Source organism: Solea solea, chromosome 5 (assembly GCF_958295425.1).
Source record: "Solea solea chromosome 5, fSolSol10.1, whole genome shotgun sequence".
Taxonomy (NCBI): domain Eukaryota; kingdom Metazoa; phylum Chordata; class Actinopteri; order Pleuronectiformes; family Soleidae; genus Solea; species Solea solea.
Window position 1 is genome coordinate 20,985,865 of NC_081138.1, and position 19,290 is coordinate 21,005,154.

Below are 19,290 nucleotides of genomic sequence, written 5' to 3' on the forward strand. Positions count from 1 at the left end.
GCTGTGATGAATCTAGCTATACTCTAATGTCAGCAAATGCTATTTACAACCTACTTAGACACACTGCAATGTATAACTCCCTTGAGGTTCTGGTCATTTCTCCCAGATATAACGCTGCTTTCCATATCATTCATACGAGCAAAGGAATATAAGAGGTAAACATGCAGATCATTTCAGTCAACAAGGTCCCCACACCCTTTCAAAAAAGGGAGTAACTTTCTTTGTGAGCTGTCACAAAGACAAATTCCTTCACAATTATTGTACTTGGCAAGTAATGACTCGGATTCTGGCCTGAATTAGCAGAGCAGTGATGTGTTGTGCTTACAGGACTGGCCCAGAGCAAGCAGCAGATTTTCTGAGTGGCTTTGACAGAGGGAACAAAGAACCACAGAACACACACAGAGTGGCCTCTCGCCACTCACTGGCTCACCTCCACAGTCATTTACGTCCACGCCACTGTTGTTGGTTGCGACAGATGTCATGTGCACGTGTTGTGTATGTGTGTGTGTGTGTGTGTGCAGTGCGGGGCCCTGAGTTCTGCCCGAGAGCTGGCACACACCATCAGCCATCTCCACTGTGCCGAGGTCCTCCTGCTCCTTGGTGCTGCCACGGAAAGCCGATATGAAAGCTGACACCACGGCAGGAGGTTGACAAAGACGATTAGAGCAGCTCCCTGAACCTCGCACACCTCAACCTTCTCCCCTGTTTTCCTCCTCTCTTCAGTCTAATTATGACTTGCCTTCATATAAGAGGATCTCCACAACAACACATGCATGGATATATAGGATTATAGCCTGCACCCTGCTGCACCTCAGGCTGTGCAACTTTCGTCATCACGTCCTTGTGGATAACTTGAAGTGTCTTGAAAGGAAACATGCCCGAGGCCATGTTCACTCAGGCAAAAAGTAGCTGCAACTTCCACAGCTCAAAACCGTCTGCGTGGCTAATGTAGATGATTGATTACACAAGATCCCTTAAAACTAAAGCATTATGCAATATCACCAGTAGTCATCTGTATGTAATACAGTATTGGAGCTGTGCAAAGAAACAGAAAGGCCTTAAAAATGACCATAAAATAAAACATTCCTATTTTGGTGGAGCAAATGGAACATCACATGGTTTTACTTTACTCAAACACAATGAGAAGAGTCTGAGAACGTCAAAAAAGAATGTGCTTATCTCTCGGTTTGAGAGACAACAAATACTCAACATGTTCTTTTTGGACAGATCTATTACAGCTGACCAATGCAGGTTATCTTAGATGATCTGAATACAAATATTCTCAGGGGGTAATCGGGTTACATGTTCTGACTTAATGCACAATATTAACGATAGTTTGCCATAATTAGCTAATTCATTCTTGAGTTAAGGTCAAAAACATGTTTTGGTCTTTCACCATAAAATTCTAATTAGCTCATACTTGGGTCTAAGAAAACTTTTGTGCCAAATTTGAAGAAATTCTTTGAGGATATTCCCGAGATTTCACATACGCGATGAGATGAGAAATGGATGGAAAATATAATACGATACGACGCGACACAAAAAATCTTATTGTCCCTGAGGGGGAAATTTGTCTTTGACTCGTGCTTCACTTTTGCACGTACAAATATTGTGCATTGCACATTGCCTGTGGTAAAAATTCCATGAGTCCTCAACCAGCACGGTATAAAATGTGATGCAAATAGGTACAATTAATTTTTGAAAAGGTTGGGTTTACAGTGGGCGACTTCATATGATCTGCCAGAGGGCAAGAGCTTGTTGCTGGAGGCACTGAAACACCAAAAAAAAAGAGGGTTTTTTTTTAAATCCGATTTTAAAAATCAAACATGAGCGCCAGTGTATTCAATTCTAGGCATATTTTTTTACATTGATTGGCATGGCTACAGCTCAATTCCTGGGACAAAACTAAACGTTGCGTCCTTCTTGCCAGCCTGGATGTATAGGTATTCAGAAAGTACTTTAGTCTGAGATGTTATGAACAGTAGGGACAAATGCACGGAGCCGTAAAACATTAACAGTTATCCAAGAAGAAAATTAAGAGTCATAACTTCTTTTTCTTTGAAGGGCGGAATATCGCTCACATCAAATCAGAGCCGACAACAGGTCTGACATTAAAAGGAGGGAATGAGATATGAAATGCAAAACACTTCTGACTATACCTCTGCACTAATAAAGCAGAGATGTAATTAGCTTCCACAGACGCAAATGAGCAGTGGATTGGGTTGGCCTGAGGACATGGGAGCCGGCAGTCACAGAAATACATATGCATGTCTTTTTCATATCAAGCTTGTGTCTCAGTGAGGGCACGCCTCAGGTGGTGGGAGGCCTCCGCTTACCATTTATAGATTATGTGTGAACATGTGGATAGGTGAAGGTATATCCAGAGCTCTAGTGTACACCATCCCAATCGCCACATCCCTATGGGTAAAGGTCTCTTTACCCAGGTGGGAGGGACTTGATTAATCTCCTTCACACTCACACTCGGGCCTGTGCAGGCATGTTGTGCCCACACAAGAAAACATGGACCAATAAAGCTTTCCACAGAGCAGCCTGGGGTTCACTGGGCACCTGATGGGATTATGTGCTCAGGAACCAAACGGATGGCAGCACTGGGGTCAATAACCTCGTAAAACATTATAAATTCAATGTATATATTAATAATTTAAAAGACAACTGCCTGGGTGTGAGGCAGCTGATGTTCTTGCCGATGAAGGCACGGGCTTTGATGTGGCCATTATTAACACCACATTAACATTTCTGCCATTCCTATTTACCATTGAGGCGATTCCATCCTCCTTCTTCTTCATCTTCAGTTTCATCGTAGCACTGCAGCCTATTCGGAACATACTCTATATTATAGCCATCATTTTGTGGCTGCCATGTCTGAGCAACAATGGATTTAACCACACAGAATAATTTCACTGGTAAATGGTGGAAAAAAGCTGGTTAACTATTATCATCCACTTTGATGAACAGGAATCTTTGCTCCTTATATAGTACATGTACAGTGCGTTTGCCTATGAATATGCAAGTGCTGGGTGTGTGTGTGTGTGTGTTTATGTGCCCAGATATGTGTCCACCACGCAGGACAGGGCTGGATTCGAGGGGCCGAGGCTGAGCTCAGAGGTTGGCAGAGGGCTGAGGGCCTCGACTGGCTCGCCTGTGATTACAGCGGATGTTGAGTGTTTACAGAGAAATGAGGAAAGGAGGGGGCATCAGAGACAGCTGCTTTCACTCTGTACTGTAAACTTCACACACACACACACGTACACACACACACACGTACACACACACACTGACACAAGCACTTACACAGATGGCTGTAGCTGCACTGGAAACCCCACAAGCCCTGCAGTGTGTATGTGTGTGTTTGTGCTACAGCTGGCCTGCTGGGACCAGTGGCTCAGAGTGACAGCCACACACACACACACACACACACACATCAGTCCCAAACTACAGTTGAACATGCACAGTGCAGTCTGGGTGGGAGACTCTGATGGAGGCTGACTGACCAGGCCCGCCCGTGGAGTTATTTTTTTCTTTTTTCTTTCTTGCTTATATTCACTTGATCCTTTTGCAATAGTTTCTCTTTCTTTGTATCTTAAACTTTGTTTCTGGTCAAGAACTTCTCAACATTTGGTCAACAAGGATATTTCATAACTAAAATCAGCCTCGACTTACCAATATGGGCCTGGTACTTTCAAAAATGTGTTTTGTAATGGCATCCAACACATCCCCTTCTAACACTGAACTCTGTTCCAACATGTTTATATCCTCAGGATAGAAAAACAACAGCAAACCATAAGCAACGCAGGAAGAAGAAGAAACGAAGACGTTTCAGACGCCAGCAACCACCAAAGGTCCAGCTCAGACCTTCATGCTGTTCGCTCTGATAGAAGTGTATACTAAAAATAGAAATAATAATAAAGCAGTGGTGTTTAACACATGGTGAAAATGTATCTCTCATTATACACTAAATAATATCAATATCAAGTTCAACCACATATTTTAATTTAAGTGAAGTGGCTTGTTCAACACACAAGTGCAGACCGGGTAAACCCCATGAAGTACCACATGGTTGCAATGCTTTTCCTGTGACAGTGGTGCTGTGCGTTATTGGGTTTATATTGAAACCAGCGAGATTGTGTGTGATGAGGGCCACTGTGATCACTGCAGGGGGAAAAAGGTCGTCAGTAACAAGCAAGCCTGACAGCTTAATTACCAACGCAGCTAAAGATTTATTGGTTTATCAATCAGAGCCCCTGGCATTGCCTTTTCCCTGAGGAGATGGAGGCCATTACCATGAACCCGTTGGCCCATGTGACCTAAACTCTTCTTGCCTGCGCACGGTCTCATGGGCGAAATCACAAAACCCAGCTCCTGCCGTCAGTGCACGTACAGTGTACATATATATATTTATATATACAATCTTAGGATATCACATAACACTGCATGTTCATGTGCACCCAAGCGCTGGGACACAAACACAGATGAACAGAGGCTTATATGCAACCATCACACAACATACACACAAGCATGTACACAAAAATACAAAACATGGACCACAAAGGCCAGCATGTGGGCAACGAACCTTTCATGTTTTGAGACAAAAGCCCAGCTGAAGCTGAGACATAACCGAGGGAGAGAGAGAGAGGGGGAGAAAGAGAGAAAGAGCGAGAGAGCGAGGCTGCAGGCTAAATACCGTATGGTTGACTTAACCAAAAAGGTATTTGCAGAACCGCATCCAGAATTCCCAGCCATCTGGACACAATTAACTTATTTCTAAATTAAGATTTTGCTCATTTCTAATCCTGTCGATGAGTTGTGACACTGACACAAGGAGGGCAATTGTGAGGGGGGGGGGGGGATCTATTGGCTGGTCCTGTGTTGCTATGTGGTGGACGCAGAAAGAAAGGACCACCGATCAGCCAGGCAGGCAGGCAGGCAGGCAGGCAGCCAGGTGACCAGGCAAGCAACTGGGATAAACACTCACAGCCTTAGCTGAGAGTGTAGCCTGTAGTCATGCCAAGGCATCTTAGTGAAATGCTGCCCCCATGTGATGACTCCTAGGAACAACAGGTGCTTGATACTGAATGACTGGTCTCCTGTACCTGAAAGAGCCTCCTCCGGGGTCGTTGAGCTTGTTTTTCTGATTCCCAGAGACCTGAACAGCCAAGCCCATGGGGCTTTTCCCTGCTTGGATAACAGCTCCCTTCCCCATTATGCCTGTTAAGGTAAGATAACAACAAAACAGAAAAAGGAAAACATTAAACAAAACAGCGAAAGCAGTAATGTTATCACTGAAGTGTCCCTTTCTGTCAGTGTCAAACATCCTCCTGTCTGACGACTACTTTCAACTGTCTCCGTTTTCCTCACAGGCACAAAATGGGGTTTTTTTTCGGGGGGGAAGTGGTACTGTCACTCTCCCCAGGTTGGTGCGGAGAGCATTGCTCTGTCAATATCACTGTGCTTTACCAGCTCTCCTTACACTCCTAAACCGCATCCTGCTCTGAGACACATTTTCCAGAGAGGCACAAGGACTGCCAGAGAGAATTTAAACTTGATTTTAACAGGCATGTTCCTCGCCAAGAGGCAAAGAAAAGTATTTTTAGAACTATCCCCGCATTCCAATTTATGGGCATAAAACAACCTACAGATTCTGCACTGCAGGCGATCTTCGTGAAGGGGGGAAGATCAAATTTGTATGCACCGCCGATCACACACACACACACACACACACAGGTACAAAAACATGCAGACACTACATACGCACACCACCTGAGAGCACAGCTCTCTTTGGGGAGTGTTACGACCGGTTGGTGTTGGGGCGATATTTGTGGGCTTCTGTGGGAAGAGTGTTTGTGAATCAGTGTGAGTAAGCAGCAGCACAAATGTTTGAGCAGGCTTCATAACCAGACAGGGGGGTAAAAACAACCTGTTCTCTGTGGCTCCTGACTGTTTGCACATCTCACAGCCTCCTGAGTAGACAGTTAGATATGCACTCTTGGTTATCTTCTCTTTGACCCGTTTCATTGGCTCTTTATTCAACCAGAACATCAGGCTTAGTTTGGAAAGTTTTGAATTATCTCACACTGAAAAATAAAGAAATTCAGACCAGATACAGGACAAACGTGGACCAAATCTCTCTGTCTTGGTTTTGTCTTTTCTCTGAACCTGGATTGAACCGTTTTTTTGGCACAATAAAAGACATGAGTGCCTTAAACAAATAGTGTACATGTAACTGATTTCAGGAGACTCAATCAAAAGTGCCTGGCAAAGGCCTGCAGATGTCCTACCTTGTGTTCTGACAGACTGTGTGATCACCACAGGCATCCGCACCTGGCCACCAACAGCACTCGCTGTCTTAACGCCCTAAGGAAGCAGGGAAATGAAATAAATAAACAAATAAATAAATAAACAAACAAACAAACATAGATTGTCTACTTTAATAAAGCATTTCAAAGAAAGACACAATTCGACAGTGTATGAGGGGAGATTAAAAAAGTATGAAATTGCCCGTCTGCTCGAGAATTTCATGACTGGCTGAGTTCTTGCACAATCCCCAAGAGAAATTTGTTCAAGGAAAAACTAACTTTTGTCAGTTTGTGATGCGGGGACAACCTTGTCAAGAGCAACTCCGCTTTTACGCTTTTTTATTCTTCACTGTAGCATAATAATAATAGGAGGGATAGATAGCAGAATTAGATGCTGAATAAATGCGGGGATGATGAATTCTACATTGGATATCCTCGCACACTGTACTGACAATGTGGATATCAATTTAAATGCACAACGCGGATGAATTTCTGTCACTGTGTGTGACCTACATTTGTGTGCATTTTCAGATAAGACAAAGGCAATAAGAAGTCAAGACTGACGTGAAAAAGTAGTTTAGTTGAAGAAGTATAAGTAGAAGAAGAAGAAGAAGAAGAAGAAGCAGATGGGGGGGTGAGGGGCTGTGCTGGGCTATTAGAGTCACTTCCTTCCCTGGTAGCAGCCACTGGCTGAGCCTCGGGCTCAGCCATCCATTTGTACCAGTTTGCTTCTTGCTGCATATTTTTCAGCCTTGTTTTCCATTCCCTGACACATGCTATATTACTGTTCAAGCTACGGAAAAGAAGACAGAGGCCATTTTTCCCAGAGATCCACTGCAGGGGCCTAGGAGAATAGCAGGGGAAGAGGGAAGAATACATTCAGCACAGGCAGAGATAGCAAGCACCTCTGGCCACCTGATGACACAGTTGAGGGAGAGAGGGGGGGAGAGAGGGGGGATAACAGGTAAGGAAGTTCAGGATTCTAGTGGTAAATGAAAGAAAATGAAAACTAAACCCTCTCTTTTTTGTGACATGTTATTCTTAAGAGTGAAATTAAATGCAAGATGTTTTAATTACTGTTTGGAAGGTTTGTCAAAACGCAGCACTCCATTTGTAGTAAAGCCATGTTTGCTTGTGCTGTGAACTGATGATGTACATGCTGCCAATCACCTCTGAGTGATCACACTCACTTTGTTAATGTGGTAATGTATATAGAGTATATGTGTCAGGGCTTATGTAACTGGTCACTGAAAACATGTTGGTTTATATATAAATGTCAGGGAAAAAAGTGTTCAGTGTTTTGTTTTTTTTTAAACCTGGAATTGATGTTCTCAAATGTCTTGTTTCGTCCACAAACCAAAATCATTCAGTTTTAATGATGTCTTTTTTTATATGGAGCAAAGAACCCAGAAAAAGATGAATCAATCTTGAAATCAAGATGGTTGACAATTAAATTAATTAGTTCTGATTAATAATTCATTAATCGAATAATCGTTGCAGCACTAACAACAGGACACAACATTTAATCACAGGTATCTGGAGCTGAAAACTACAGTATTTCACATTATGATTAGATTCTAATCATAATTTGAATTTTTCACAATTTCATCCCGTGAGCCGGATTGGACCCTCTTGTGGGGGCGGTTCTGGCCCACAGGCCATATGTTTGACGCCCCTGCATTAAGGTCTACTTACAACTCAACCCAATTCATCCATTGTTATAGCATGTCCATTAATCCCATATATAATTTAGCCTGAGGATGTTTAAGGGCCACTTTCATTTAGTTTTTAACCAGATTATTGTATAACGGGTTCTTCGGCAAGACATTGTTTATCCAAAATAATATTAGATTTTCTATTTTCGTGTACTTTAAACTGTATACAAAAACATCTGCAGTACTGCATCCTATAGTGAGGTTAGTGTAATTATAGAGGAAACCTTAAATAATACAGCTCTACAGTACAGTACTGATAACATAAGATCTTTTTTAGGCCTAATACAGTGATGTAGCTGTCTAGTTTCAAAAATGTGCCAGGAGCGATCATTTACTGATGTTTTGTGTGGTAGCTTATGCTGGTATGTGTTCATGTGTGTGTGTGTGTGTGTGTGTGTGTGTGCGTAAGAAAGAAAGAGAGAGACCAGCGGCATTTTCTGGTCATAGACTGCGGCCGCCCCATTGCTTTAAAATTGACCTGGGGCTGACCTAGTTACCTCACTTCACCCTTTCCATGGTTAACGGATAGAGAGAGCAGTGAAGGGGGGGGGGGGGGGGGGAGAGAGAGAGAGAGGGAGGGAGATGAGATGTGAGAGTGAGTGGGAGAAGCTGTTGGAGAGATGTGGAGAGCAGTGAAGTGAGGGCAAGGGGACAGAAAAAGCAAAAGAGGGAACCTGAGAAAGACAATTGGGATGGAGAGAAGGAAGGAGGGGCAAAAGTGAGACTAATTAGACAGCGTGGCAGAGAGCAAATGTAAAAGAGTAGCCGTAGCTCGCCCACCCATGTCTGCACCAGACCAACTTGAGTCTGACCGCACTTGAACCCAACACAGTGTAGTCACATGATGTTCGGTGCGCATGCACGCACACACACACACACACACACACATAGGGAGCATACACAGCCTAGGGGTGGGACAAATATTGATACAGCAATATTTAGCACATGGCTAGCACTGTTGCCTCACAGCACGAAGGTTTCTGGTTTGTGTCCCGGTTCGAGCCTTTCTGTGCGCATGTTCTCCCTGTGTGTGTGTGTGTGTGTGTGTGTGTGTGTGTGAGTGAGTGTGTGTGTGTGGGTTTTCTCCAGGTTCTCCAGTTTCCAAAAACATGCGGCGGTTAACTGAAAAATCTAAATAGTCCAGGGTGTACACCGCCTTTTGCCCTATGTCAGCAGGGATTGGCACCAGCAGCGATAGATGCAGGATAAAACGGTAGACAGTGAATGAATGTTTCTGTTTATAAATTATGCACTCACTCTTGTCACGTTATCATTATCAGGGGCAATGTATCACGTATTGTGCTGCGAGTTAACCTGTGATTCTGAACCGTGACACACACAGACACCCACGGTAATATGGTACGGCTATGCGTCGGGTGAGGCTGGTAAGTGTCCAGGGCTGGAGCCTGACCATGACCAGGTCTTACTTCAGCTCGAGCCTCCTTAGTGATGCTCGCCTACGAGCCTCTATTTGGTTACACATTTTCAAATTGTAACAATTTTGATCAAACCACAACATTTCTTTCTGCTGTTTTGTTCATGGGTTTTAATGATTTTTGAACTGAAAACATTTATTGCATTTGTTATTCCTCTGTTTCACACTTCTTAGTTATACACTTAAGTGTAGTGCAGTTTTTCTAATCGACGATCGCATTGTGAACATGAGTGAACAATTATAATCAAGATGCCTTGGAGCCAAGTGCTTGACCACCGTCCGCTTTGATCAATGGAGTTGAGCAGAGGCCAATGGCATAGTTTAGTGAAACTGAGCATCTCCAAGATGAGAATAGGGCTTATGTGTGTCTGTGTCTCATTAAAGTACTTAGCAAGATTTTCCCCTTTTTTTAAGGAAAAAAAGTATTTCTTCATGAGTGTGTGTGTCCCTCTCGTCTCTTTTTCTTTTTGGGAGTGCAGATCCACAGTGAGTGTAAGCTTGGTGTGATTCTAACTAGGAACAGTAAATCAAATGAGACACATCTATATTTTGTATTTTCTTTTCTGGAATTATTGACAAATATAAGTTCCAGCGGGACCCTTCCATACATACCATGGCAGCTGCATGTCCATGCGTCCCGGTGGGTAGCACACTGGCACCCGGAGTGGTGCTGACGCTGTTAGTGTGGCGTATGTGGACAGCTGGACCGGTCACGATGGCAGGAGGGACACCACCGGGTGCTGGTTTGACTCCCTGCTGCGGGGTCATGGAGTGCTGACTATTCAGCAAAGACAGCCTCAAGGCCGGGAGGCTCTTCTGTTGACAGGGAGAGAGAAGCCAGAGTTTATAGTCATAGAGCAAAACAGACATGCATGAGAAAACACCAAACACAGCTGCAGAAGCAAACACTGTTGTGGTCACTGGCTAAGTCTGTGTTATGTTATTACAAAGGCATGGCCACAGATGCTTGTCCATTTTTTTTTTTTTTTGGATTTATAAACTGGAAAAAGTAAGATTCTACCCTTAAACTTCATTTCAAGATCATTTACATATGGTGTGTATTTCATACATAAAACACACCGTATGTGTAAGTTCTGCCACTGGGGTCTCTCAATCTAAACAATAGAAGGAGACCTAGTTTGATGACATCGTGAAGCAGCGTGGAATCATGGGATTTGTTATCAGATCTTCGGCGGACGAACGCACAGCAAATGGCAAGGACTTGTTGTGATCCAGTATCGATGAATGCACAAACGACAACACACTGTTTAACAGGTGGTACCGAATATTTCCTTCCTCACTTTGATATTCCATCGAGGGTTTGCCGCGAGGATTGACAGGTGTCATGTACAGTCGTGCACAAATTTGGTTGCACTTTCAATATGTGCTTTACGGCAGACGCTGAGGTCAGCAGAAGTCACGCAGCTCGCGGCGTGTAACGCACAGAGGAGTCACAGGAAAATATGTAGGCGAGACGAATGCGTGTGCGCTGCTGTACTGGTGCTCGCTATTTGACAAGTTCTGCAAAGCCTCCATAGTCATTTCACAACAGCAGAGACAGGTAGAGCAGATGATGTTTAAAAGTACACTGCTCAGAAAATATAATACTTGACTTTTGATTCCTTCAGGTTCCGTACAAAATATTCAAGACAGATTTTTGACATAAGCAGCCTAACACTGCATGACTGTATGTGTTTGGAGCTGGGTTGGGCAGTCAGGCACCTGTGACACTCCATTCTGTGGGGGCAGAGGTCATATCAGAGGTGTGTGTCTGTGCGTGTGTTTTTACGGGCGTCAGGGAAATATTTGAGAGGGGCAGCTTAAGAAGCCAGGTGGGTGTGGATCACAGGGAGAAAGGTCTTTAAAGCAAGAAGCCCACCTTGAGGAAGGGCACCAGGTAAGGCTGTGGAGACGACTTGAGCTCGGCCTGCAGTCGGCTGGTGAACTCTTCCGGTTCAATCTTAGCATCCTGTTTGGTGGTGAAGGGGAAAGTATTAACATGGTTAGTGAAACACACACTGAACACAGAGACATGAAACCCCATGACTGGTGCAGATGATCGGCTACTCATCTGCCATCTGGGCTCCACTCATGAATAATAGCTCTGCATATTGAAAATTCATGATAGACAAAAAAAAAAAGAGAAAATTGGAAAAGTTGCATGCTGCCATCTAGAGGTTTAAAATATTAAATGCATTAAACCACTAAGGTCACACAATTTGACATCACTGAGTGCAAACAGCTAAGCTAAGAAGAACACACATTTAGATGTTTCAGAAATATTGTTGTTGTGCAACTGTTCACACATTTACCTGAATACACTAACACAAATCTGTGATGTTTACTGAATAGGAATTGTGGTGTTTTTTTCTTGCTTGTTTCTTGGTTGCTTGGTTTTCGAAGCTCACCAGCAGGTCTTGAACCAGAGCCTTGACATTCTTCGATGTCTCGGGGGACGGAGAATTGTGAGACGCCAGCTTGATTAGTGTGGCCAGGAAATTCTTGCACTTCTTCACATTTTCTTGCATTTCCTATGAGAATAAAAGAAAGCCAAAAACAATGATCTAACTCCATCAATGCTGTATTTTCTTAACAAATACTTCAAGTGCATAAACATAAGAGAAGAAAATGATTGGACTGATACGGAGCTGAAGAGCATCTGTTCACAGTGCACACTTGTTGCCATGTAATCATTGCAGTCACATAAATCATAGCATCTGTCCATTAAAACTGCCAATGGCAACAAACTGTAGCCTCTTTACGATCTCACCTACTTGGTTGTGAAGCTCAGTGTGCATTTTAATATCTTGTACCGGTGTATGTCCATGTTTCTGACTGTGAACATGATGGATTTGTGTCTTTACGTCCACATCTTAATGTCTGTGGGTTAGCATGCACTCGTGTGAGTGGAAGAATGTTAAGTTGTGAGGACATTTGTCCACAGACAGTTGTGTGAGGCTGTGGAGCTGAGCTTGTGACACAAACAGCCTGCTGGCAGCTGTGACAGTACCCACGCCCCTGAGCTGTGGAGAGCGGGAGGTGGAGGAGGGTGAGAGAGAGAGAGAGAACGGACCTGGGACACAATAGAGGCTGCGGGGGATGCCGCGATGCCTGTCTGTGCAGGCTGCACTGGCTGGGAGGCAGCCTGGGCTGGGGTCTGGGGGGCTATAACCACGGGGGTCTGCTGCGGAGCCGTCACAGCAATGGCCGGTGCCACAGGGCCCTTCTGGAAGAGCAAAGAAGAGACAGAGAGATAAACAGGACGTGACGCTTCGCTCACAGCAAGGCCACAGAGAAAGGAGGCAGGCGCCACAGCGCTCCTGTCACATCTGGTGTCCTGACTTCAGTGGACATTGCTTAGCAGACAAGGAGGAGAAGAGGAAGGTGGTGACAAGTGAGTGGCTGGGAATGACAAGAGACATAGAGGCATTTCATAATAAATGCATCGCTAAAAGAAGCTTCAATCATCCATCAAGACATTTTAGTGTGGCATGTTTTTCATAAGAACATTTTAAGGCAAAACATCCAATATCCAAAACACACTGAGTCGGTACCAACTGGACTTGAAGTTTCAAGCTACCGACTCAATGTGTTTTGGATGACGATGACACATAAATCACAACTAGCGATCTCTAAAGCTGAAACCCTCATGACTCTCTTTCAGATTTCCCAGGGTCTCTTCTTCACACTTAAATAAAATGCATCTTATGTGATAAAATCATGAACCACACAGTTCTAAATTCAGCTGTAAATGATGCGGGTTTGGTCACTCTTAAACCACATACATTAGGGCGACTGTGGCTCAGGAGGTAGAGCGGGTTTCTAACACAACGTGAACAAGGAACACCAAACAGTCACAGTATATTTTCTGTTACAAAGAAAGATCCTGGTAAACTGCCCACTGATAAATACAAATGCAAGCAAAGATACTGTATTAAATCTGCAGTGATTTTCAGCTGTGTGTCATCGCAGTGCTCTACACACACTGAAAGTCTTGATAGGACACGCTGAACCCAAACAGAGCCTCCCAGATCTTTATGTATAGTCAGGAGAGTTCAAATTTAAGCATTCATAATTGGCGTCAGTTGATTATTAATTCATTTATCAGCTGATAATTACTTAAAACAACAAAAATGCATCATAAACAGTATTTCTCAAATGGCTGGATTTCTAAATCACAGTATTGACCTCTGCAATAGAAAAACCCATATCAGTCAACCTGTAGTGTTATTTTCAGGTGGCTCAGAAAATAACCAAGGCATGACAATATATCTTGACATCATTTTTTTCTCAAAACTTTGGAGGCAGAAGACAAAAAGCAAGTCTCACTGGGCGGAGCGCAGGACAGGAGGAGGAAGAAGAAGAGGAAGAGGAGGAAGTCTGGAGAGCAGGGCTGGAAGGAGTGGGAGAGGGAGATGGTACCATTTTGGCCGGGGTCAAAGAACACTGCCTGGTGGTCTGTGAGGTCACTGGAGACTGCAGGAGAGAAAAAGAACAGCCGAGAGAGAGAGAGAGAGAGACAAAGAGAAGAAAAAGAAGGAAGAAGGATACAGGGAGCATAAAGCATAAGAGAAAGTGAGTCCACAAGAGAGAGAACAGGGGAGATGAATGATGACAAGGTCTCTCAAAGGACACAATAAAAGAAAAACAGTGAAGGTGAGGCAGTGTCAGTTTCAAGGTGAAGGGAAGAGTGAGGAGGAAGTGAATGGAGTGCAGAGAAAATACAAGGTCTGCAGAAGACAGAGAGCAAAGAGAAAGAAAAGAGGGGTACCATGGCTTACAGAGGGAGGAGTAAAGGTCATGACAGCAGGAAAGAAGAAAGAGAGTGGCAGCATGTTGGTGAAGGAGGAGGAGGTCAGGAGCAAAAAAACTGCATGTTCACATTCACCTGTTGCTGCAAAGAGTAACATGTGATTAAATTGAAAACAAAGGAGAAAAATGATCAGAAAACATATAAAGCATAAAAATAAAAGTTTTTAAGGCTTGCCCAAATATACAGTAGATTTTATCATATAAGTAATTTAGTTATTTAGCACAGCAGGTGTGTGTCTGATTGGCTAAAAACAGGTAGCTTAGGAAATAAAGACAATTTTCACAGCATTATTTTATATAATTTAGCAATACCTTTATATGTGCTGTATTTATTCTCTAACACAACTTGAGATCATGAATACATTTATTCCTGAAGACAAAACAATTACCTTACCCTATGACATCTTAATTCTACTGCCTATAATCAAGTTATTTATAATCAAGTAATTAACATTGAGGCCCCTGCTCAATGTTAACCATAAATATACTGTACAGACCAATGATTATTTTGCTGTGGTGAAATAAAACGTATGTTCATGTTTTAAAACAATATTTTTTTCCAGTCATCATCATCAGACATCATAATAATTAACAATAAAGCACAAGAATCAATCTTCAAAGGATCTGATGTTGTCCGAGACAAGAAGTCTGACTGACAGCAAAGGGAACTTTGGTAAAACTAACAAGATCAACACTGTGTGTGCAGTCAATTACGTTTAATCATTACAACTAAGATGAAAAGCTCCCTGTTTCAGCCTTTTATTGACAAAACATTTGCATAGTAGTGTCTATATCAGGCTTGGCCACTGCACCATTTAATTAAGAGGATCTCCGACATTACTGACTAACAAGAGAATGATGACTAATTATAACAGTAAAGTGGTAGAAAATGGATGAAAATGATAAACAGAACAGAAGTTGACATTTGGTAAATTACAATTACATTGCAGTATTGGTACTGAATTATTGGCAAGGTTTGAATTAAAACAGGTTAACAGGTTTGAATTAAATATAAATTAATATAAATAAAGCTATAAAATTGTACATTTAGAACAAATAGATCAGGACATACAGTAGGTATTTGCACATGTACAGTATGATTCCAATCCCCCAGTGGAATTATGCACTTTTTGAGTGGACCCTGGAATTTGTCAGGTTATTCTATTTGCATTTCAAGGCCAGAAAGCAAATGGGAAAGCTATGGGTGGTGAGTGAGTGCCCACTACCACACAGACACACAGACACTCACATACACACTACCTGGGGCTGATCTCACGTCCATTTGCCAGGACGATTCAAGAGAGCCTCTGCCCCCAAACTATGGCACTGAGCCCTCACTTCAGACAGGCCAAAGCGATCATGCACACATTCACACACAGACAAATCAAAACATACAAGAACAGGAGTGTGGAGGCAAAGAGAGGAAAAACATATGATGATAGAAGACGAGCACCCCCCCCCCCCCCCCCAAAAGTTTTACAGAATCTAAAAGAATGTTGCACTGCGCCAAGGAGTTAGGGGAAGTGGATGTATGAGAGACGGAGGATGAGGGGGTAAAGGGGGGGGTAAGAGCTACAGGGTGCATCCTACCGCCAGCCATGCCTTTCTCTTATTCACTCTCGCTCCCTCTCACACACACACACACACACACACACAGACAAACACACTCAAACCAAAGCCTTGTTAGCTTTTTAAAATAATCAGGCAGTTGGATGATGAATGATTTAACAGGTATGGAAGGAAGGAAGCTCAGGATGCCTTCCGCTTCTTCCCTCAGGGTCATAGGAAGAGTGACAGGCCGACAGAGGGGTTGAGCTCTGGGAATAAACACCATTCCCTTTCATTTCCCTGTTCCTGCTTTTGCTGTCGAGATGGCACTGCCGTGGCCCTGCTACAGTGTCATCAGTGTGACTGTGAGTGGCAATGACAATCTGCAAGTCTTTTATTGTTTTGAGAGACGTTCATACTGGATACAGGTTGGCTGACTTTGAGAGCAGGGGTGAGTGTGTGTGTGTGTGTGGGGGGGGGGGGGGGGGGGGTGTTGTCATGTAACTAGTGGGGATTTGATTGTCTGTGAAGGTGGTGGGCTGCTGTGGGGCCTGGAACAATGAATGACCATTAACCGTCTGTGAAAGATTTTAGCCAACTCTTAAACCTGTCATAAGCTGTATATGTTTTTTATACAATGGAATAATCAGGGTAATTCAATAACTTTTCCATTAATGGAACATTTGATTTACACACCCTCTAATATATGATGGCCGTACCAATCACTAACATGGTATACCGACATTAATCAAGTGCACACACTGTTATAGAGCTTACGTATGAGCATTACTGCATTACATTTAATAGCACAACAGGTGTCATATTTAATTCTGTTCACTGAAATTAATTTAATTACTCTTTTTATATATATAAGTAGAAACAGTTCCTCTTACTCAGAACAGTAGACTGAAATACAGAGATACAGCAAAATGATGTCTGGTCCAACTAAAAGAGACAATGAAATGCTGCCCTCTACTGTCACTCTTTTGTCCTTGCAGTTGGTGTCACAGTGAACAGGTGCCAAAGATATTTGGGTGGCACCTTTATTCCAAACTCAAGAGGCCAGAACAAAGGAGATTTGAACTTAAACAAATAAACATGCAAGATTAAATTGAGGACATAATATAGCCTCCAGCGTTTACAAGCTACTCACATTATAATGAGTAGTAAACTGCCTGAGTGTTCTTTTCCCGATTCAGGAGCAGGAGGTTCAGTAAAGTGCAAAGTTAAGCTGTGTTTTCTTTAACAGGGACAGAGACAAATAGGAAAGTGTCTTAAACAGTCTGTAGAAGAATTATTATTGTCAGGATTCAAGAGTTAATTTGTGGGTTGTGCATTGATTAATCATTTTAAAGCAAATGCCTCCTTCGTTGACTAGTTACGGCTGATAGTTCAGTAAATATCAGAATGGACACAAATTCATTCATTTCATTCTTATATTAATGAAATCAGTCAGTACATCAATTGGATGTGAATATAAGTACTGGTTACAGTTCAATCTGACATAATGTCAGCTATTTAAACAAAAATGCTGAATTCCAATTTATGATATAGTAAAAAATTATAAAAACAATTCGACTTCCTAGTCAGTTTTTACCATCCACAATATTCAATGGCACATCGACACTCACAAAAAATACTTTACCTTATTCCTTAACTATAACATTCACCTTAAACACGGTATACAGTTTTTAATAGTGTAAAATGTATGTCAACTATAAAAAAGCCAATGTGAACAATCAAACCTCTCTGTTACGATCTGAGATCAATGAGGGAGCCAAGCATAGCAACATTAAGATTTTGTAATCAGAGGAAATATTAGGATGTGCGCAAGTGGCACATTTAAATGGTGCATTTATATCACTGTCACGTCACTGACGTTTCACTTTTCATACTAAATTACACTGAAACACATTATCGAGAGCAATTAAGGTGTGGACCCACCAGCACAAGCTCAGGTTTTTACATGACAGATGTATCCACAGGTAATAATAAGCAAATTCCAATTAATGTTTCAGTAGCTCATTAAATTTTGATGAGCGTACCCCATGGAGCCATTTAAAAAGCCCTGAGACATTAGTTCGCCTATTAATCTCAGTTTAAGCTATAGACAAAAATAATCAAGAATATTCATCCATTATAATTACACAGTTAAAAATATTAATCACATCCCAATTAGGGTCCAAAATGAAGCCGTTCATTTAATGAGGTCCTGCCCACTTCCTTTCAACTGTACAGATTCACAGATAATCAGATCAAATTTCTTTTTCCTTTGTCAGTCGAGTTAGTTTTGACAAATGTAATATTTGTCAGCTGCAACACAGCAGCAACGGCTAAAATGTAATCTATGGAGCATCTATTTTATGTCCACTAAAAGTGCTTGTTTTTTACAACGAATGGCTCAATTTGTTATTGTAGGTCTGACAACTTTACTGAAGCACTGAAATGATCTTCTGGACAGTTTTTTAAGCACTATTCCCTTACCCACCCACAATCCTGTCAGATTGAATGAAGGATTTAATGTTATTAAGTTGAAAAGAAGTGATGTTCTTTTGTTTTTTTTTGTTTTTTTTTTACCAGTTATTTGAGTAGTTTGTCCTGTGATTAAACTTTTTTTTCCTGTTGCACTGATGCATCCCCAACTTAGACGCTGTCCCGTCTGTGGCATTTTCCTTCTCATGTGTTATTCTGCAGCCTAGCCTCCATTTTTGCTGTTATGCTGATGACATGCAACGCTATGTCCCCGTCTCTGGCTCACATTCACTGTTGGATGCAACAACATTTCTTGCAACGTCACCGAGACAAGACGGAGATCATTTCAATCATCATTTAAAAAAACAGGCGACAGGCTAAAATACCTGACACAAGCACATATAGCAGTGTTCTTCATTTACTGGTTTCAGCTCCAGGTTCTTAGCAGCACATTAATAACACATGTGGTCAAAGTATCCATCCTAAATATTTAGGAGCAGTGCAGAATAGCATGTAATAGCTATTTTTATAGACTGGAGGGCCACATCCAGTGTACTCCTCGTGCCAGAGTTGTGGTAGGAAGGGCATCCAGCGCAAATCATTTGCCAAATCAAATATGCCGATCACTAAAAACAATACTGCCATACCGGATTGGCCGAGGCCCGCCTTTACAATGACCGCCATTGTTGCTATTGACCAACAGGATGCTGATGGAAACTGTGCTACTGTTGGCCAAAGAGAAAGGAAGGGGAGAGGGGGAGGTGTGTGGGAGTGAGAGTAGTAGGGAGCTTAAATGTAGGCACTATGACTGGCATATGGAGAGAGCTGGCTGATCTGATGGAGAGAGGGAAGGTAGATGTGTTGCGTGTGCAAGAGACCAGGTGGAAGGTAAGTATGCCTTGCATGGCATGTTGGTGAAGGGAACAGAGGTTATGGGGTTAAGGAGAGAAATAAGGAAGAACAGATGGCCGTGGATTCTGCAAAAAGGATGGAA

General features: G+C 42.5%; 1 protein-coding gene across 3 annotated transcripts in view; it reads right to left on the reverse strand.

Moving 5' to 3' along the window:
* LOC131459541 (transcription initiation factor TFIID subunit 4-like) overlaps nt 1-19,290 on the reverse strand; it is a 74,906-nt gene that overhangs the window by 50,252 nt on the left and 5,364 nt on the right. The window contains exons 3-9 of one of the 3 annotated variants that reach the window (XM_058629478.1): nt 13,794-13,940; nt 12,538-12,690; nt 11,873-11,995; nt 11,344-11,433; nt 10,077-10,280; nt 6,297-6,372; nt 5,112-5,226 (exon numbers count right to left, since the gene is read on the reverse strand). In XM_058629478.1, coding sequence (XP_058485461.1) covers nt 5,112-5,226; nt 6,297-6,372; nt 10,077-10,280; nt 11,344-11,433; nt 11,873-11,995; nt 12,538-12,690; nt 13,794-13,940 — 908 coding nt within the window. The remainder of the gene's footprint in view (nt 1-5,111; nt 5,227-6,296; nt 6,373-10,076; nt 10,281-11,343; nt 11,434-11,872; nt 11,996-12,537; nt 12,691-13,793; nt 13,941-19,290) is intronic. The other 2 variants (XM_058629480.1, XM_058629479.1) reach the window with 2 other exon arrangements.